Source organism: Pygocentrus nattereri, chromosome 9 (assembly GCF_015220715.1).
Source record: "Pygocentrus nattereri isolate fPygNat1 chromosome 9, fPygNat1.pri, whole genome shotgun sequence".
In the NCBI taxonomy this organism is placed as follows: Eukaryota; Metazoa; Chordata; class Actinopteri; order Characiformes; family Serrasalmidae; genus Pygocentrus; species Pygocentrus nattereri.
In genome coordinates this window covers 37263839-37287115 of record NC_051219.1, presented here as the reverse complement: position 1 = coordinate 37287115, position 23277 = coordinate 37263839, and the positions used below count along the sequence as shown (strand labels likewise).

Sequence of the window (23277 nt, the reverse complement as noted above, 5' to 3'; positions counted from 1 at the left end):
ATTGAAGGGACTTCATTGAGAGCAGCTTATGTGAAAGACACCACATCTTTGAGACATTTGTCACATTGGTGTGCTGGCAGTCAGAGGATGTGACTCAGGCAATAGAGCCAGGAGTTTAACAATCTGTTCATTATGACTGCTCAGAGCAAACAACAGAGAGATAACGCCATGCAGCATCCATAACAGCGTACGTGACCTCTAAACACATCCTGATACAACTGACAAGAGTGTGAGAACTACTTCATGAACTTAGCATTGAGGGACGACAGAATAACAAGTCTCTGTACACCTAATAACAACAAAAACAAGGATCCGGTTTTTTTACAGCTTCTTAAAAAAGCTGGTTCATAAAGGGCTTAGTGAAGGCAAGGGTTCTATTTAAAAGTATGAGTTCTACATTGATCCATTTTGTCTTTAATGGTTCTTTGAATGGTGAAATGGAGTATGGAGAAGGAAAAAAGGACACATTTAAGAAGATTAGGCCTTATTTACCAACCTTTCGTATAAAGAATGTGTTGTATATGGTTCAGTATAGAGGCTCATAGCACTATTGTCACAATGCCAAGCTGGTAACAATAGAACCATCTTTTTTGGTGCTATATAGAACCATTTTCAAAAATGTTCTATAAAAAACATATACAACACATTCTTCATTAATCTGAAGAATCATTTCACCATGCAAAGAACCGTTTAAACATGAAATGCTTCTTTATAGGAATCACTGCCTTCATACTCATGACTCATGACTCAGGACTATCATACTCAATCTCATACATTTATCTGACATCAAACTGCTTTTATATTGTTAAAAACACTGATTTCAAACATTAACAGTAGTGTGTCTCTAAGCACACATGGACAGTGCAAGTGTGGTTTGGCACTTTATTCTGGCAGATGGAATCTGAAACGGCACAGTGACTGCTATGGTAAAAGTGTAGAATATCAGATTTCACTGCAAAGTCATTTTCTTCATATTAATCCCTTAAAAACTCCATCTTATTACATACTAAGGATTATTATTCAGTAGCTTACAGGGACTTTCATGCAAACTAGCTGAGCTATTCTTATATTATAGTATATATGAGCGTGTAATAAAACTTTGGGCCTGCCAGTGGGCTCTGACCATTTAAGGGGTTGAATGAACCAATTAGCATTTCCAATTCACTTTTACAAGTAAATGGTGTTACCCAAAGCTTTAAGTCTATGTATTAATCCACATACCTCATCAAATGTTTTAGGACTCATTAAACAGTGAACAGTACTGTGCAAAAGTTTTAGGCTGCTGATAAATTTATATATTAAATGTTATTTAACAGAGCACTTGCTTTGAAAAAGAAAGTGGTAGAATACATACACTCACCGGCCACTTTATTAGGTTGCTAGTAAAAGGTTGGACCCCCTTTTGCTTTCAGAACTGCCTTCATTTTTTGTGGCAGACTTTGAACAAAGGTGTTGGAAACATTCCTCAGAGATTTTGGTTAGTTATTCGAGTTACTGTTGCCTTTCTATCATCTGGAACCAGTCTGCCCATTCTCCTCTGACCTCTCACATCAACAATGCATTTTCGTCCACACAACTGACCGCTCACTGGATATTTTCTTTTTCGGACCCTAGAGATGGCTGTGTGTGAAAATCCCAGTAGATCAGCAGTTTCTGAAATACTCAGACCAGCCCGTCTGGCATCAACAACCACGCCACGTTCAAAGTCACTTAAATCCCCTTTCTTCCCCATTCTGATGCTCGGCCTGCACTTCAGCAAGTCGTCTTGACCACCTCTACATGCCTAAATGCATTGAGTTGCAGCCATGTGATTAGCTGATCAGCTATTTGTGTTAACAAGCAACAGGTGTACCTAATAAAGTGGCCAGTGATTGTATAAATAATATTAATACAATATATATTGATTTTATGTACAGTCATTTACATTCCTGGTCAAATAAAATGTTTTACTGACTTTCCAAGTGAGAATAACGACTACACATTGATAACTACTGGTTATTTGCTGAATAACAATGGAAAAATAATAAAACACAAAATGTGGTCTGAGCAAAAGTTATAGCACATTTTATATTTTGTTTTATTTTTTTCCAATATGTGATTCTCAGCAAATAAACCTCTCCTTTAGGGGAAACCCAGTATTATTGTAGTGGCTTTGTATGCAAATGTGGTATGACTGATCAATATTAAAATACTTCGTTATGTTAAATCATCTGATGGAATTGAACAAATCAAGGCAACAACTGGGGGCTTTGAAGAGATGTCTGGAACTCAACTTTGTATTTCAAACTTTACCTTACTGTATTTGTGTACATTTGCATTTACTGTAACAGTACAAGGTATTTTTAAATAAATACTACATATTAAATACTGGGTTACCTAAGAGTACTGCACAGTACTGTATATTGCAGCTTGAGTTACAAATAACTGGACCTCATTTTACTGATAAATAAGTCACTTTATTTCTTTAAATAGATCATGGATGTAATGTGAAAAAATTACTCAAATACTGTACATTTCTAACGACAGTGCATTGCAGTGCAACCACAGCAAAAACAGTTAATGATCATGAGCCTTCATATGCGAACAAATAAGCTATGGATAAATACAGTTGCAGCTTCTGTTACAACAAAGACAGAAAAGACGAAGAGATTCCAATACATCTTGTAAACATACGTAGTGTCACATGACCAGCTTAATCACTGGAGAATGATCAAGCCAGTTAACTAAGCAAATACCAAGCGTGAGTAAATGGGTGGGTAAATACATGACATGTACGTGTTAAAGTACAGGTTGTGTCAGAGTAATAAAGAACATTGCTGCTGAACTTCTCATTCACGTCGAACAGGCTGTGGCTCAGGAGTTCAAACCCCACTGCTTGAGCTACAGACACAGAATTATTATGGTATAGTTCAATTGTTTTAGGTCCAAGTATCATGTTATGTGTTGAACATACCCATTACAAGCTATATATAAATAGCTCATCAATCTTTTCCTTGAACAGTTTTGCTGAAAAAAATACAGTCAGACTGAACATACGGGCAATGAGTAAGCCTAAATAAGACATACACAACTTCTTAGACATTTCATGTGAATATAAATAATTCATATCAAATCTATGTATCTACCAGCTGGTGAGTGCAAATGCTACATTAGCAACATGAACAACTGTAGCTATGACACAATGTAAGGGCCACACAATGACACTCCTACGACATTCAGCAAAGGAATAAGAACATGAAGTATAGTATAAGACCAGCTTATACCAACCAGTGTTACATGTAAACCATTACAATAAGATATAACAGGTTAAAACCTTCAGAAAAGAAACCTTTAAACTGAGTAATACTAAAGGAAGGAAAATAAAATAGCATTTAAATTATGAGGACATTGGTTGATAAACCAAACAAAGAAAATAAAATGGCTCCACAATGTCCAGCAATTATGACCTGCCACTTTTTTAGTACTCTGGGTTCATGTTGAGGTGGCATTGTATAGGGATTAATAAAAGTAAGCACCTGAATACTGTCAGTATAGTATCAGTCAAGGCTATAAAGGAGAGGTTTCAACACCCAGATTAAGCCTAGACCTAGACTAAAGCTATTTTTTACAATGGTGATTCATTGTTGGCACAGCAATTTAGTCCATGACTAGGCTTAATCCATGTCCCAGAAACCAGACCTTACAAGTAAATTGAGGATTTCTAACTGTTCAAACATCACCGGCTGCATTTAACATCCACTGTGCACAGCTTCAGAGCCTGAATCTTTAAAGAACCTTTCAAACTTGTCCAGGTAGCCTGGTCGCTGGGGCAGAAGGAAGTAATGAGTAGTGCTAGCCTTCTTTCCGTCTTCCATGATCGGCAGAATACATGGATTACGAGGAGCCGGCAAACCCTCACAGTTTTGCCTGTGCTGGGCTTTACTCACATACTTAGGGTTGGGGGCAAAGCTCTGAGTAGGCGGCATCACTCCGTTGACATAAATAGGGAGGCTCTTGGGACTAGGAGATCGTGGAATGGTGTAAAAGAGGGGCTGCCTTGGTGGGATTTCAGGAGGTTGGTCCATGTCATGTTCATCAACGCTCTTTCTGGGACGAGATGGAATGGGGATCCGTGGAGGAACCTCAGGTTTCTCTTGTGGATTGCTCTGGGACGGGTGCTGGAGGCCGGCCAGACGGAGATTGGGAGGTTTAAAGGATCCAGCAGGACCTGAATGAGTCCGGCGCAGCTTGCGCAGGGGCCGTTCCGGTTGCTTCAAGTTGTCCCTTTCTCGATGGACGGCCTGCTCAGACTTCTGAACGCTTGCTTTCTCCTGCTCCTGCAGACGATCACAATAGGCATAGTTAATTTGGCCGCAGCCACGGAAACTCCGCCTACCCGGCGTGCCATATCGGAAGGGTAAAGGTTTAGAGGTGCGATCAGACACCAGCAGCTGGCTCTCACTGTTGCTGGAGAAGAACTCCACTTCACTGTCCACTGCTTCATCAGAATATAGGTCCCCCATGTCTGGCAGAGGAGGCAAAGGCTTGGAAATTCTCCTTGGAGAATACGGGGGCGCTTGTTCATAAACTGAAAGTTTCTGGAAAGACGGAACAACCTGGTCTCCCTCAGGTGGGCTGTGCAGTGAGGAGAGGAGGAGCTGTGTAGGACCAGCAGCCTTTACAGACTGACACTGGTGGCTGGGGCTGTGCGAGGAACATGAGCCAAACATCCTTCCTAAGAGACAAAAAGCACAATGTGGTGTGGTTTTAAAATCATGCGTGGCCTACGCAAACCATAAATAAAAGCAATCGTGCACGCTCATACATCTCATAAAAGCTGCCCTAAGCACTATTTGAGCTGGATTATTTGCACCAGGGGAAAGTTCCTTTTATGTAAATTGCAAGGGAACTGAGTGGCTCATTCGTACATGAATATGTGTAGATTCCCCAAATGACCACAGATAGCCTGCAGTGAAACATTATAGCCAGGATGTGCACAACAACACTGCATGGGATATTACGCTCAGGAACAACATGATGGACTGCAAACACAGCAGAGTACAGGAATAGAATTCTTAAAAAAATAAAATAAAAATTTGATCTTGGCAAGTGAAATCATCAAATTTACTTTTATATACACACACTTCTATATATTTCAATGCACAATTACAGCTTATTTGCTGAACAACAAGAAAGCAGTAAAAAATGTTAATATTAATACAACTTCATAATAAGAAATATTAAATGTGTTCACTAGATTTAAGACATCTTACTTATCAAGATACCTCACAAGTGACCTAAACTGAGGATAAAAAAACTGTCAAGTCATGCTGTCGGTACATATCTTTCCTTCCAGCACTAAAGAGATTGTCCATGACCTTTGTTATTATTTTATAATCACGAGGGTCAGTTCAGAACTATTTTATTCTGAGAGCGCGCCAGGTTCATCCAGTTGTAACAGGTTATTCACTTCAGAATAAATTCTGACTTAAAGTCACGGCTCTCATCAGTAATCGTGTAAATGATGCTGCGTCCAACACTAAAAGAATTAAAAGTCAGGTCAACTTTAAGGTTCACTGCTTTTTGAGTTAAATCAAATTAGGATCACCAATTTGTCTCACATTCAAGTCCCCTTAATTAACATTTACGCACTGCTTTACAGTTGGGTAAACAGTTTAAACGGAGCTTATTAAAAACTAAATAAAAACAGTCGTTGTGGTTGCCTCCAGCCATTTAATACTTTAAATTCACCTGACTTCATTTTTTTTACAAGGCTAGTAAAAGTAATCCAGCTCAAATAGGCCTTTATAAAAACCACAATCACAGTGCCAACTCTATAACAAGCAGATTAAGCCACAGTAAAAAGCCTACTACAAGAATCACTTATCAGCCCAGAAGGTGATAATCCTCTGGCTTCCCATAACCTTCTGAACCTCCTGAGAAACATTCACCTCACAGGCAGAACACAAAGTGACCAAATTGTGATAGGCTCCCTCCCTCCCACCAGTAAAGCCTGACTGTGCTGGTAGAATACAACGTCATTCACTTACCGTCAAAGCCCGCAGAGGCGGATCCTTGCTGATGTGTTTTCAGGTTGTGCTCTATGGAGTCAGCATCGAAACAAAAGTACATGCTGTGGAACACAAATGAAAGATGGCTTGAATCTTGTGGTACAGGATAGCCAAGGCAGTGTATTTTCCACCCAACAAAAGTATGCAAATAAATCACAGTAGTGCTATAATAAGGCCACGAGCGTTCAGATGTAACTGCATTACAATGGTCTTCAATTGCATCTGTTTCAACAGGTGGATGATGCTTCTTGCCAACATTTTCTTCACATGGTTGACACGGATTATAGTTAAATGAGTGAGCGTTAGACATTTTAAAAAGGTAAAAGGCACCAAGTGTTACAAACTGGCAACTACAGACTACTTCTACTACTACTACTACTACTACATGAAAAAAAAAAAAAAATCAGACATTAATCTGATCTAAATAAATACTTTATCTAGAGAAGGGCAATATGACAATATTTATAGTTATTGTGATAAAATATGTCACGTTGTTTTTCTGAGCAGATTGTCGATATCATCAGTACTTTCAGGGCTCATAGCATGGAAAAAAAAAAAAAAAAAAAAAAAAAAAACCACTTCCCTCACTTTTAAAATAAAAATAAAAAAAGGAAAAAATAAAGAGGTTTGAAGTAATATCTAAACATTGTCCAACATTTAAAAATATCATTCCCTAACCAATCCATGCAGTCCATAAAGGAAAGCTTTGCATTAAAGCAGCCACTTTTACATTAATTGCTTCTGTGATGTCTGGAGAACCAACTCCTTTACATGCCTTCACTTATTCAGCCTACAGCACTTAAGCCATGCCCATTCATATTGAAGTTCTAAGGAGCGTTTCAGCTCTGAGTGTTTCTTGAATGAGGCACAGGGCAGGGCAGTAGTAACCCAACAGATACTACTTATATCATTATGTCAGTCTTAAAGGAACAGTAACAAAAACAGCCTGTTATATTGTAAGGAGCATGAATTATGACCAATTCTTGTGCATAAAATGACAAATGTTATAAGTGGACCTCAAGGGCAAAAATAAAACAAGTATGTACAACGTAGGACACACACCCTAAACAACTGCATGTTGTACAAAGAAAAACATTACACAAGGTTTACTTACAGTATATTTAGTGCAAAGCAATGCAGAATAATGCAGAATAAAAACCACTGTATGCATTGTTTAAATGTGGCACTTCTGATTCTTTTTCCCCTGTTACAATTCATCAAACCTCAGTAATACAACTGTTTGTACACTTTAATGTCTTCAAGTATCGCTGTATGATATTTTTGCCTACTTTAATTGTATTGCATGTTATGACATGCATGACTTTTTCAAAATTTGTATCAATGCAACAACAAAGTATGTCTTATTGCTCAGCTAAACTGAAAATAAAAATAGAATAATCAGGGTGTGAATCTAACAGAGTAATGCCTACACAGAACTTAGTGAGGTTCCTGACTGCATACATTTAAGTCTTTTTAACTTCAGTTACTGCCCATGACTCTGTGGTTAACGTTGTAGAAAGAGGAGAAACACATGATAAAAGCACTAATTAGTTTGAATTGCATGTGTTGACACTCACCTGTTCATAGCATGGTGCTGGTCCCAGTAGGGTCTGGCCGAAGCCATGCTTTACAAACGACTGAAGATACTTCAGAGTGTCCTGATCTTTGTTGCTTTCAGACTTGTACAATCCATAATCCAGCAGGCCTCAAGTTCCATTCAGAAAAACAGACTACCTTCGGCTCTCGACTCTCAAAGCCTGCAGTGAGAAAATGGGAACATGATTAAAACATATTTTTCTCTTTAAATCATGGACGTTACACCTCAGAAAACATTCACCGTGTATGCCATTGGTGATGCTGCTATGGCTGTTGTTTGTAACTCCTTTTCTTGTACATCAAACTGAGGGAAGCTTGTTTGAAGTACACTAATTGCTCAACCCTGGGGTCATACTAGGGTGGTCTTAGAACTCTTCCCCTCCCTCCTTTCACAGTACCACTACTCAGACCTTTTTGGAATATTAATATCCTGCCACAGGCCTCTTTTAAGCAGGCCCACTGGGAAAGATCTTTAATGAGTGCTCCAGGCTACAGCCTTACAGATACAAGCTTCAAGACGAGCAAAGCTGTGTGCTCTTTTGTGATGACACTAAACGTAAGCCTAGAAAGCCAAAATGCTGATTTTTTTTTTTTTTTGGATACTGACAATTACAGTACTTGATGCCTTCTTTAATTACAAATGGAAAGTGAGTGTAGCTTAAACCACAAATGAGTGTGAGATGCTCAAAGTGGAGACATTTACTTAATGTAAGGGACTGCCAACTAAACAAGAAGCACTGCCATTAGTAGCACACTTTGTTTAACTTTATTTAAATTTTTAATTTAGACAGTAACAGCTGTTCTTGGCCAGGAGTCCAAGACAGCATGATTGCCTTCGCTCTCTTTGGGTGGTAGGATGGTCCTAGCTCTCATTACTCAGCACAATGCTAACCAGCACAAGCATCTGTTAACTAATGTAACAAAAATCGGCATTTAGTACTCTCCTCCAAGCGTGTTGAGCTGTCCAATGACGTTACAGTAGTTTGATAAATAGTTTGATAAAAATGTGGCGGCTGGCTTCACATGACTTCACAAGGAACCATAGGGGGAGATCTAGCTAGTGGGTGGAACCGGACACAAAATTGGGAAAAGCTTGTATTTCTTTGCAGTAGGTGGTGATAAGAACCAGGAGTCACAATGTCTCCAATGCAAATACAGCTATTTTATTTACAATCCATAACAATCAGTGAACCTACATGTGTCTTGAGGTTTTATTTGTAATGCTGCTAACAGTTGAAGCTGAAAAAAAAGTTTTCTTTGGGGACTAAAGGCCTAACAAAATCCTGCATGTACCTCCCCACCATGAATGGAATGGGGGGGGCAACATATTTAAGGCCAAAAGCTTCTCTCGAAATACCATAAAATAATGTCTCAGGCATCATGCAGCATATCTGTAACCATTTTGTGTAATAATGTTCTGTGAGGGAGCTTTTAGATGCAGTAAATGCTTCGGACGTCTGGTTTCTATCATCACCACTGGGAACGATTCGGACGTGGAAAGTTTCTCTAGAATGGAGTATTTCACATGAAACTACTCTGAATGACGGTTTATATCTTACAGATTTAACTATGCTGATTTAAAAATACAAGCCTTATAGCCTAAATCTTGCGCTAAATTTGAGTCAGTGTGACTTTTGTCCTGGTGTTTTTTTCTATATTTAGCGTACTTTTTTTTTGTCACAAGCAAGCTAGACCAGTCTCAAGCGTTTAAAGAGAAATGTGTTCTCTTGCAAAAACTCTGTTCTACAAACAAGTCAAACATGCGCCATTTTGATTTGCGTCCTTAAGAACACCAAAACACCTCAACACTAGGCATTCACGGCAATCCGCGTTAAAAAACAAACCCATTCAGGAGAAGCGGGACTGGAATTCGAGTGAAATGGAGAATGAAATCAATGAAATACCAAGGTAGAGCACATTATGCAACTTATCACATGCTCGGCCTCTGCTTTGCTTCAGTTAGAACTGGGAAAGGCTGAAGCTTACAATCATTAATTCCCCCACTACATGAATGGAGCCACTTTACAGCATGAATAGTTCTTTGTGCTTTTGTGATGCGGAAAATGCCTGTGTATTTTCAACAGGAAGGACTCATGCATGAGGTCAGGCTTCTGCCACAACAGACAGGACAGAGAGGTAGGAGTGAGTGTAGTGGCAGAAACACAGGAGGAGCACCTGGGGGAGAAGTGTCCATTATCATGGTCATCCCACACTAAAACCAAACACTGGTGCTTAAACCAACTTGAGTCAACACTATGACACAGCACGGGCATCCATCAGAACATTTCACAACAATCCATTCTCCCACATGAAGGCTTTTAGTGTGAAATCAATACAACGTGTGCATACGCACGTCTGTGTTTGTGTGTTCTGTGGCACAGGTCCATATAGTATTTCAACACAGAATGAAGATTATCCTACGTAAACATAAGACCACACCCTGGTACATGGTACATGTTTGACAGCAAAATACAACAAAAGTTGTACCGCAATAAAAATGAAAAAATAAAATACTGACTAGAAAATAAATGAATGATAGATGGTCTCTGATTTTGCACTGTACTGCACCTACATCAAACTTTCCCATTTTATCTAAAGGCACTTTGAAAATGTTGCTCTGTCAAAGACTTAGGTACAGCCTAGTTTGAAATTTTCACCACTAGTTTTAAATGTACAGGATAAATGAACATTTGCGTCCAAGTGGACTTACACAAACACAGCAAGTGTTCATTTTGTTCGTGCACCACTGTGACATGCCGAAAATGGCCTGATGGAGTAAATGTTAAACTCAGTGCTATTTCTGTCAACCAGCGTCACACACTGTTCCACCAAGGTTTCAGGACTTGCATCAATATTTTCCAGGAATGACACCATCATCGTACTACCATCAACAACACCTAGTTTGACTACAGAAAGAACGTTATTGGCTAAAGCCACGTTATACACGCTACAGTACAGCGGACAATTTCAACAGGTTTCTGTCCTGTCTAAACTCTGTTGCAACATTCTGCTCACACACCCACAGCTGAGAGCTTTGAAGGCCAAGCAATGACTCAGGTGCTACTCATCTCATATGTGGGCTACTCCAATCCACACATCTGCATTAAAGCCATTTAAAACACTTCACATAATCTAGTCCAGTATACATCTGTATATTAGAAACTTATAGGCCTCTATAATTGGAGACTTTAGATGTACACACAGCTTATTGGTCAGTTAACAAATCTGTAGGGACATACAAGAGTATTTTGTCACTGTGGGGCCAAATATCTCCAAAATGAAAACTTTACAAGAAAAGAAAAAAAAAATTATTTACTTTGAATGCAAGTTCATGTAAATATAATGTATTCTAACCAACTGACACATTAAAGTACAGACTTGTTTGTCTTCAGATAATGTAAAGAGCAGCTGGTATTTTCATATTATGTGTAAAACAATAAATGAATATGCAAGGGTTGTTCTATATTAGACACATAAGTCCCGTTTATTAACCCCCCCATAAACACACACACACACACACACACACACACACACACACAACGTCTATAATGTTAGCATGCTTATGTGTGTCTAATATATTGTTATATTAGACACACATGAGTCCCATTTTATATACATATATTCCATATTAGTATTATGTATATTAGCCACATACACCTATGTGTGATGTTTTATTTATACAGGTGTATATATAGGTCAGTTTCCCAGATAGACAGAGATTAAGCCTAGTCCTGGACTACACAGCATTCTGATTGGAGATTATCCACTGAATGAAAAAATACTACAACACTGGGCTTAATCCCTGTCTGGAAACCAACCTCATATGTACATAACTACATGACTAGAGTCCAGTGTAGTCACCTGTACTTCAGAGCCATGTAGGTCTCTGTTATTACACGTGTTTAGGAGTTTAGATACATAGTCAGTCATAGTCCATTCTTTAGTCTGCAAATCTGAAACTAATGCTCACACATCTATCTTCCAGTCCGCATATCTGTATATCGGAGACCTACAGGACTCTCTGTAAACACTCTCCAAACTCCAAACAGGCTCAGATGTGCTTCACACGACTCGGCACAAAGTTACAATCATCTGACAGCTGACTTTCGCTTAAAACGTCCACATTTCTATCTAAACTGGCTACACAGGCGCTAAACAACTCTGTCACTTACAGGTGATGGTTTCTTCTTCACAGTTTTCCTTTGAAAGTCCGTGTTTTATCGAGGAGAGCGCTGGGAGGAACTCACTCTGGACGCTTCTTCAGTTCAGAACCAAAACCTCACGAATAGCCACACGTGCGGGCGAGCCACAAATCAACCGGACAGCGGAAACTCTTTATATGGACTGGTGACGTGTGCACGTTGGCCACGCCCCACCCTTAAAGGAACAGGGTGACACCCTTAATGGGACTTTTTTGGGGAAAATTAGGATTTTTTTGGGTATGAAAGACTTAAGTCTGTCATTTTGAAATTGAAAGAGCTTATTGTGGATATATCAAAAAATCCCACAATTTTCTGTTCGATACACTACTGCGAGTATGTCAATCAGCCAACCACAATAGCTAAACTATAAATATTAAATGGTAGACATTCTAACCCTTTTCGAGGACACACAGTCATAATGGAACCCCTTATATGAACATAAGTGATTTTAAATGGCCTGTAATCTATATTTTTTTAAATATTTTATTTCCTTTTCCCCCAAATCATAACATTTGTGTGGTTCTATGTACTACCTTCACATATCCTTTACAAGTAAATGGTCTGTTTTTAATTCTGTGGCTTCAGGACAAAATGTGTTGTGTTCTGATTGACTGGCCTGCATTGTGCCTCAATTAAAGAGCAGTTCAGGCTGAAATACTGCTTACAACCTCAGCATGAACACATTGAGACAAACTGCTGTAATCAATAGGTTTCACAGCTTACTTTACATATATGGCTTGTTTGGACCGGAACTGAACCATACATTTAGTAACGGTAGTTTAACATTGTCTACATAACAGTTTTATCCCCAAAAAAGAAAAAATAATTTGGTTTATTTTTTAAAGTGGGCTCTAGTGTAAACAACTCAAATGCTTAACTTTAAAAAACAGACATGGTGACTGAAACAGCGATATGTCCAACCTTTGGGATATAATTTCTTATTGAAATACTGACAGAAAATTGCACAAATCTCCACTGTCAACACAGTAACTGAGGTGTGTGCAGAAGAACAATCATCAACCAGTCATGAATCATTGCAATTTTCAGGCCACTTTTAGTACTGCAACAACAAAGGCTTTGGAAACCACAACACACCCACTAAAATATACAATCTGTATTTCCCTGTTAGAGTCCTGAGGCTTCCGTGGCACTGCTTCTGCAATTCCCTAATTAGGGCTTTCAGCATTCCACTTCAGCAGATGTGTCTGGCAGCAGCACGTGGGCCCGAACAGCGACGTCACTCTGTGTGGGCATAGGAGTGTGGGTGTGAGGGGGCGGCTCTGTGGGACAAGCAGTTCACACAATGTATGATGTTTTATTTTACAGCCTGTTCTTTTATGACCCACTCAAGAACATAAGCAGACGTTTCAGAGGAAATATAGTGGAAGGACTAAAAGGTGTACAATACTGATTGTGCTCACCTCTTCAAATCAAAGATATTGATAGAGTGAACAATCTAATTTTATGTATGGTAAACAAAAAAACACTTTATAGGCCTACTGTAACTGTACCAAAGGCCACCTCGATCTCATAGCTAATCTCAGTGCGCAGTAAACGCAGCACAAGGTTGTAAAGATCCTGATGTTATTCAAGGACAAATAGGCAAAAAGAGGCACAATGTTTGCCAGAGAGAAAAAAATGTGGTAAACATCAGTCACAGAGTCGAAATGGCCTACGTCAGCAAGCGTAAGCATCTCCTTTTAAGCTCAATGATCTGTTGAGGCCCACTTCACCCTGGGGACTGGGACAATAGCTCACTCGGTCTGGGAGCTATGGGGGTTACGCTGTGGTGGGCCGAACTCCCATGAGGAGGGTCAACTCACTTCCTGTCCATGGGTCTCAGTCCCACACACAGCTGCTAGTGCCATGGATCATAGATCAACAACCTCCTTCAACCTCTATCAAATGCACAATATCAGCCTAAGTCCTTCACCACACCCTAAAAAAATAACTTTGTATATATTCTATTTCTGCTAAGTACGAAGCCCCACTGGTGACATCCTATATAAGTAAAAATAACGCATGGAAACGAGATCCTAATGCGTGGCTGTGACTTAGTAAGGCGTGGGAATGAGACAATTAAGTCGTGGCCATGACTTAGTAATTATCTCATTCCCACTCCTTACTAAGTCGTGGCCACGCATTATTTTTATTTATACAGGGTGTCACCATTGGGGCTCCGTAGCTAAGAGTGAGAATCCTGACTTCTGAATCTTGGATAAGGCACACACATAACCCCCCAAATCCAAAGGGTGCATATGTACAGTACTGTTCAAAAGCAGAGACCACCATGTATTTATTTCATTTCCAGGAAAAACAGCCATTAAGTACAAAGTAAACATTTTTAAGTATCAGGAGAAAACAGAAAATCTATGTTCAAAGGCTTAATATATATATATATTAGCATGCCCACTTTTGTGTCTTTATTATGGCTTGCATTCATTTTGGGAGACTTGCTTTCAGTTTTTCTAAGAAATATGCAGGGATATTTTTCGGTCTTAAAAGTTGGTTCCATTTTCTGTTTTCACAATCCCAGTAATTCCAGACACATTTAGTAATGTTAGGTTCTGGACTCTGGAACACCAGCAGTTTCTTAGTTTTTCTTCTTTTTGCCTATTGGCTTCTTGACAGCTACACAACCTTTCAGACTCATATCATTGAGCTGTATTCTCAGAGTGGAAGGATGGAGGGGATTTTGAAGCCAGAGTGGAGCTTAATTTTCTCCTCTTTTTCAAAGAAGAAAGCTTTGAATACTCTATCTTATAGTGACAGTTTAGCTGGTCTACCAAGTCTTGCATGGCTGCATGGGAGTCCCATTTTCCCTATAACTTTGAATCATTTTTTGAACTCCAGTTTTGGAAACTTTTTTCACTTATTTTTCTTTGACTTGAACTTATCTTTAACTTTCCCCTCCCTCAATGAATATGAATAATTTCTACTTTTTGTACTTGTGTTTTGACTAGATATGACATAAATGAAGAGTGGTCTCAGACCTGTACTACATAACATCTATATTTCTTTCATAAGACTAATTTGATATTAGTCTTATCAAATAATTCACATTAGTAATTTTGTAACTAGCTTTAAGATGCATAACTATGTAAAATTCCTAGAGTAAAATTCCTAGAGCTCAAGGGAATTATACAATAAAAATGGGACAAGATAGCAAATGAAAGCATGCTGTGATGTCTCACTAAACTATAACACTGGTATCCACACTCTCAGCTTTCTTCTGGAACTATCTTGCTTCCTACAAAGGAAGGATTGTCAAGAATATTCACCCTCCAATGAGATGTTTAATCAGCCTGGGGACACGTCAAATCTGGAACACTGGGCCTCTCCAGGACGCACCCGAGGGTGTGTGGTCAGAATTGAGTGATTCTTGGTAATGATAAATCAACATCTAAAAAACCACAAATGATTTCAGCAGCAGCCCCATGCTTGATCGCTATTTCATGACACACAGCTGATCAAATAGCAAATAAAACCATTTCAGTGTGGAACTGACGTAGTGCAGTTGTTCCTCTCTTCCGTACGAGGAGCCAAGAGATCCTTTTTCTTCTTTAGGCAAATCTGGAAATGTCAGCAGGATGACTGCATGGGAGGAAAAGGCTTCTATATCAAATGCCCTACTTACCATTACTTGCAAACTCCATAAAGCAAGTATTTAAATAAAGATGGAGCTTGGTGAGGTTATACTGGTCATGTGCCAAACAGATGTCACCAGTCACTAATGCTTCACATCTTTTATAGACACAGTACACCTCCTATTCTTACGGCTACTCATATTGGTTGAATGACAAGATCCTTAAGTGCTTGTGTGTGTAGAACCATCCGTCACTCCTTCTTTCATGAAGAGCAGAGTGTAGTTTAGGTGGTAGAACCTGACGGGGCTGTTGAGTAGCTTTTTCTTTATTGTTCTAATAGGCTGTGGTGGCTCAGGACACCCACTGCATTTTTCCTATGAGTAAGTTCCTTTGTAACCAACAGCACCAATCAAGCCTGCAAGGGTGGGGTGACACAGAAACACTGGTTGCCCCTGTCACTTCGTGGCACCACTATACTACAACGCATGTGACATGAACAGAGACGCACACACAATCACTTCATATACATTCACAAAAGGGTGACGTATACACACACAGAGCCTCATAAAACATCAATAAATATGCAATAAGATGCAAATTGGTGAGATATGAAGGGCTATTGTTTCTGAGAGCTGAAGACCTGGGGCTCTTCCCGATCAAAATGATACTTTGAGTTGCTTGTTTAGTCACTATTGTTATGTCTTAACTTAATTGATGCTCTGAAGGTGTCAATATCAACACTGAACAAATGTTTGCTTGACTATCTATTTCATATTATACAGTGATAATTAATGAATATGCCATGTTCCAAATTGTGAAGGATCCATTTGAAAACAGTGACCATATGATCAAATATGAATATGAAAAAGATAAAGAGATGTCAGTGCTGTCTGTGTAGTGTTGATGGAAGCTTACTGGTGAGACATGCTGTTAGGAAATTGCATAATTCATGTCAGTGTCTACAGGAGGAACCTTAAAGTCTGAAATATGACTGATTTCAATAATGGGCTCTCCCATGGCACAATTTAAACTGCGTGGTACTAGAAGTGTATTTTTTGATTTGTCAGAATCTGCAAAGAAAAAACAATATATAAGATATACACATATACAGTATATACATACATACATACATACATACATACATACATACATACACACACATATATACATATACATTTATATATATATATGTATATGCGTGTGTGGGTGTGTGTGTGTATGTGTATGTATATATATGTATACATTTTGTATATCAACAAATTATGTCAAAGCCTGAAAAACAACAAAAATGGACATTTACATTTTGTCTATGTTTATGTAAATTACATGATAAACAGACCAAACGAAATTACCCACACTTACATGGAAAAAGATCTGGTTCCACTGACCTAAATTAAGTCATTAAAGCGTGTTTTTCCTTCTCCTGTATATATACATCTTCTATATATACACCAATGGAATCTATTAGTATCCCCAGAAATAAAGTATACCAGCAACACAGTCCCTTGCAGGCGTCAGAGACCACCCCACAGCCAAAATGGCTAGTAAGTACAGGTTATTCATTTTGCAGTAGATATTTCTGAGATTAAATATAAGATCACCCACTTGCATAAGGAAGGATAAAGCCAAAGGAAAACAGGTTCAAAAAACATAAATGAAATTTGGGGCTTCCGATAGCCATGCACTCTCCAAGACCTGGAAGACCACCAGAACAGTCACTATCAGATAAACAGTGTTTACTTTCATCTTAAAGAGAGCTTAAAGAGAAAAATGTTCACCTTTCTTTGCTGAGAAAAGCACATAGACAAAAAGAAGACAATTTGAAAATAAACAATAGGCTGCTGGTGTTCTAATAACAATGGACTGACCACCCCAGAGTCACTTTACAACCTCACTGAGAGCGTTTGGGAAAAATGGATTTAAAAGCAGAAAATGCAACCAACTTCCAAGACTGAGCTTTGGAGGTGTGGATAAATATCCCTGCAGATTTCTTTGTAAAACTGAAAGTCTCCTGAAAAGAATAAATGCTGTGATAAATGCAAAGAGATAAAATTATAAATATAGAAAGGTTTTGCTATTATAGTTTGTTGTTAAGGCTTTTGCATAATTTCTTTTTCAAGTTGTTTTTTTTTTACTGGAAATTTAATAAATAAAGCATGGTCTCTGTCAGTACAGTATGTGAGATGGTGTAGATAATATATATTTTCTTACAAAAATACAAGAAAAGTAAAAAGAAATGAGAAGAAAAGAAAAGCAGACACACTCCAACGCTTTTCTGTTTTGAATACAGGTTTATACTACTAAGCTTTGTGGTTAAAAAGTCTGACTTTAGAAATTAAACACTTGCAAACATAGTACCCCAAAACTCTCAAGGAAATCTTTCCTCGAGGTAAATACACTTTCCCAGGATGCCTGGGAATTTGCAACAAAGACAAAGTCATTTGACTAAATAAGTGGGCAAGGAAGTAGCAAGGATTTGAGGACAAAAACAAATGTGTTCATGCTAAGCAGCAGCTATAAAAGGCCAGTGAGGCAGAGGCTTAGAAAAGAAAGGCATAATTACGACGCTTTGCCTGGGATACGGCAATAGAAGGATGGGCAACTCAATTACCCATGGTTCCAGGCAGCAGAAAGGGCATGAAGTTTGTGCACCCAGCACGGCTCCTTCCGCAGCGCATTGTGAAGAAAAGGCCAACGCATTAATCTACTCCAAAAGTGCTTTTTTTCTCCGAGGGGACGGAGGCAGAGCATGAAAGACCCTGTGGAATACAAAAAGACCAAGACCCAGAGCAAATATGGGGAGTATACTTGGTAAGCAAGTGTTGAGACTACTAACATTTAAATGACTCACTGGGTATAAGCATATTTTTTTAATTCTCTGAATTTTTGTTATACATGTCAGACAAACAGCTGACAAACAAACAAATGAAATAACTTTATCAAAGTAATTACACTTTAGAAAAACTGATCGATCATCAGAACTTTTTCTTTAATGTGAACAGGATGTTTTATGCAGTGAATTTCCTTTTCACTCCACAAAGCATGTAATTGTACAACCCCATTTCCAAAACAGTTGTGAAGCTGTGTAAAATGTAAATAAAAACAAAACGCAAAAGTGTGCAGATCATTTAAACCCCAGATTTCATTGAAAATAGTACAGAGACAACACCAACTGTTGAAACTGTGAAATTGTATTGTTTACTGAAAAATAACACAAAATATTCCAAAAATGTTGGGACAGGGTCAACAAAATGGCTGGAAAAGTTGTGTAAGGCTAAAAAAAAATCATCTGGTGGTTGATTGGCAACAGGTGAGTAACATGATTGTGTATAAAAATCACATCTCAGAGAGGCAGAGATGAGGAGGGATTCGCCACTCTGTGAAAGACTGCACGATCAAATTGTGCAACTATTCAAGAATAACGTTTCTCAATGTAAAACAGCAAAGAACTTTTGCTTTTCATCATCTACGGTACATGATATCATTAAAAGACTCCAAGGCCAAAAACCAATATTTGCTAGCCATGATCTTTGGGCCTTAGACAGCACTGCATTAGAAACAGTCATATTCTGTAATGAAAATCACTGCATGGGATCTGCATGAAACAGTTTGTCACTGCATCCACAAATACAAGACAAAACTCTAAATTGCAAATAGGAAACCGTGTATAAACAGTATCCAGAAATACTGTCAACTTCTCTGGGCCTGAGCTCATTTAAAATAGACTGAGGTGAAGCGGCAAAGTGTCCTGTGGTCTGCCAAATCTACATTTGAAATTCTTTTTGGAAATTTTGAACACTATGTCCTCCAGGTTGAAGACCACTCAGCTTGTTATCAGTGCACGGTTCAGTATTCAGCCAGTATTCATGATGGTATAGGGGTGCATTAGTGCACATGGCATAGATCATGTGCACATCTGTGAAAGCACCATTAATGCTGAATATATGATATGTTTTGGCAACACATGCTGATGTCTTTTTCAGGGAAGGCCTTGATTATTTCAGTAAGATAATGCCAAGCCACATTCTGCATGTATTACAATAGCATAGCTCTGTATTAAGAGTCCGTGTGCTAACCTGGCCTGCCTGCAGTCCAGACCTGTCACCACTGAAAACATGGTTGGAAGGTTGTAAAATGAAATAAATATGTGACAAATGGGCAAAGCTGAAAACCACAACTAGATGCCTGTGACATTCGACCACTCAGACAGTGCCACATTAAAAACCAACAAGCCAAATGTTACATTGAAAGACCCTTACAGTTGCACAGCTGAGGACTTGTATAACAGAAAAATGGCAAAAATTTCTGCTTTCAAAACTGGATCTATTGCTCTCTTCAGTCTCCAAATGATTATGAAGTGCAACTGAACCAATTATTAAGTTAAAGGAAAAGGGTAAACATGCAAAGGTAAACATGCTCCCATCCCAACTTTTTTGAAATGTGTTACAGGCACCAAATTTGGAAGTTTTTATTTACAAAAAATAATAAAGGTCAAAATTGTATTTTTGTACCATTTTCAATATAATACAGGTCAAACAGAATCACTGCTTTCTGTTTTTATTAGCATTTTACATTCTGTCCCAAGTTTTTTGGAATTTTAACAGGTTCCAGAGAATAAGGTCTAAAGAAAACATATTTCTCCCAAAACATGCTTAAGCTGTGGCTTGTACAACATGTACTTAAGTAGTAAATACCTCTAGAAGCAGCCTGTGTATTGTAGACAGAAATAAAAGCACAGCTTGGGTACATTATCTCCAGTATTTATATAGTGTTGCCTCACTCCCAGCCCTCTTAAGGATTTGAATGTTTTCATCGTTATTCAAGGCCAGAGCAGATAAAACAGCATGTGTGTGAAGGAGTGCTTAGTCATGTGTGGAGTATCCGGTGTAAGTGCGGAAGCAGCGGCGGGGGACGCCTGTGGATTTAGACCTGCAGATTTCCACCCAGATCATTGCCAGCAGTTTGTTTTGGAATCCACAGAGGTTGCGGCCCCCTCCTTTCAGCCCTCGCTCACCTCATGGCCTACATCCTGTGACTCACCCTGACTTACACAGTCATGTTTTACAGTAACACTCATTTTCTGTTTCTTCTGCGCATACAGAACATCTCTGGCTGAGCTTTTTGGTGTAGATTAATTGCATTCTTTTCAAAGAATGAAACGATTGCATTAGGAACAAAGGTATTTGCCTACACCCTTCATCAGCACAGACAGAGTGACTCAATATAAAGTCCAAAGCTGATGAAATCATTCAAATAGTTCACAAATGAGGTGACACTGGCTTTCAATTTGCTCTTCATCCACCTGGGAAAGCTGGGAATATGCGCGATTCTCACATTACAGGTGAAAGGTTTACAAAGAAAGTCTCAAAGAAACAGACTAGACCTCTGAAATGAAAGACAAAGCCACTCTTCCTTGAGTAGGCAACTGTACTTCATGACTCATAAAAGATAAAAAATGTTACTCCTGCTGATGATGACACACAAGTGCATATCATTTCCTCCGGGCTCCGCCCTAATGCTGTCAAAGCCATTCCGTTCAAACTCCCTGAATTCAATGGAAAAAATACACCTACATAATCAAACATAATCAAAGACAGTTGAGTAGGATCGTGATTGTGATTGTTCTGTGTGAGAACATTTTCCATGTGTAATGTCCATGGAGCAGTAAATATGGAATTATATAAATGTCATTACTCAGTGGTGGAGAAATTCATTACATAACCAGTAAACACACTCCTCCCTCACAGTCACACCAGAACTATGCCTTCTGAAATGGGTCAATGGAAAAAAGTTTAGTTGGAAAAAGTGGCATAAGAAACAGCTTATGGGCCTCAGTGCTAAAAAAAATGCTTACCCCAAATTATCATGTTATAAATTGTGAATGATCCATTTGCACTAAATAAATCTTTTTTTCGTATCTACATTATAAATAGGTGGGAGATAATGTCTGTGTCTGTGTCTGTGTGGTATCAACTGAATGGCAAGTGTTTGTAGGCTGTGTAACTTTGCAACCCTTAATTGTCGTTGCTATACAAATAAGTATTTGGAGACTACTTGGACAACATTGTCAGATAAAAAGCCTGAATCAATGAAATGTAATGGTATGTCATCATAGTTTAGAAAAATAGGAGGGGGGGGGGCGGTATAGTAGTCCTCTCTTGCTGCCTATATCTTTTAGCTAGGTTTTTGAAAGCAAGCACTTTCTCTGAGATAAAAAAGAAGCTGATATTCATTTCATTCACTGTTGTTAACATCTTGTGGAACTGTTGTTTTAGCTATGAAAAGGATTGTGCATAATAGACCATGTTGAGTATTTTCTCTGTGAAAGGACAATTTAATGCCATGAGTCTGAAAGGATTTGGAGCTGTCAAAAAGCTGTTACTGAGAAAGGGAATAAAAAAAAAAAAAAAATTTAACTAAGAACCTGCTGGTGTTCTCAGGACAACGGACTGACCACCCTATACTATTACTCGATTGTAGGAAGCAGAAAGTGAAACCAAGACTGAACTTTGGAGGCATGGATGTCTTCAAGAAAGTGAAGTCTCCTGAAAGGACTGACACTGTGATATTATATTTAACTGTTGCATCGACTGTGTAATTTTCTGTTAAATGTTTTCTGCTTGTTTGTCCTGTCCTGAGATAAATATTTTACACAAAAATACCATTTTTACCAGAAACCACAAAAATGAAAAGTGATCTCACCCCAACAGTGAGCTCAAAAATGGTAATTATAGTCATTCTTTACTTTTTGAAGCAGGCAGCATCAGCACCAACCACCATGTTCAAATGTTCAAAGCGATACTGTTCAGGTTCAAAGCTTTATGGCATCACTGTTTCAAGACTAACATCTCCACACTTTTATTGCGTACATTCATATGCACCACGCTTCATAGAAACGGATTAACTCAAGTTGTTCACAACAGGAATCAGACATCCAAAGACTTTAGAGAGTTTAATGATTTTCCTTGAAAAGCTCCCCCACAGAAAGTTATTAGAAGAAATGGTTATGAATATGTTGCCTGATGCCTGAGACACTGTTTTATCAGTTTTGAAATTATTTTTTCTGAAACAGGCATTTTGTAACCATCTATGAATACAATATTATAGCAGAATATTTCACTTATCCTTAGAACTGTAATAATGAATATGTATATATATAATGAATATATATATATATATATATATATATAAATAATCTACACAGTTAAAACAAAGTATATGTCAATTTTCCATTCAATTTAAATACATTTATTGTAAAAATGGTATTATAATTTATGTTTCTCATTTACAGCATTTGGCAGACACTGTTAACAGAGTGATTTACAATTTGATCATTTTACACAGGCAGGCGAAGGTAGTGTTAGGAGTCTTGCCCAAGGACTCTTATTGGTATAGTGTAGGGTGCTTACCCAGTCTACAGCATAGAAGGTAGAGGTACCCACTACACTACATCAACCACATGGTCTCCACCTTGTTCAGTGAATAACATTTAAATTTAAATTAGACGTGCTTAGTAGTTAGTTAGTTAGTTAGTTAGTTAGTAGTACCTTCTGTATTTACAGCAAAATTACTTAGACTGTGTAAATGTATTAAGTGACAAAACATATTAAATTCACATTTATTGTAGTCCAAACTGTATTAAACAGTATTTGCTGAGACTTTTTTCTATGAAAACATTATGCATTGTTGTACGCCGTAGTGGTTCCTCAGTCTGGGATCTCACTGCTCGGCACAGTTTACAGCATCCAGAAGCGACTTTTTCACATTGTTTACAGAACATCTGATACCCTTTTGTGAAATAATATACACCCTTATCATGTGCAACAAACATCGGGAAAAGGA

General features: G+C 38.4%; 1 protein-coding gene across 1 annotated transcript; it reads right to left on the bottom strand.

Moving 5' to 3' along the window:
* Positions 1-2434: 2434 nt before the first annotated feature.
* Positions 2435-11941, bottom strand: LOC108434647 (ERBB receptor feedback inhibitor 1). Its single transcript, XM_017709950.2, has 4 exons — positions 11819-11941; positions 7628-7807; positions 6030-6112; positions 2435-4714 (listed from the first exon to the last, which is right to left on the bottom strand). The coding sequence occupies exons 2-4, from the start codon at positions 7672-7674 to the stop codon at positions 3729-3731; spliced, it is 1116 nt and encodes a 371-aa protein (XP_017565439.1). The 5' UTR covers positions 7675-7807; positions 11819-11941; the 3' UTR covers positions 2435-3728.
* Positions 11942-23277: the final 11336 nt, after the last annotated feature.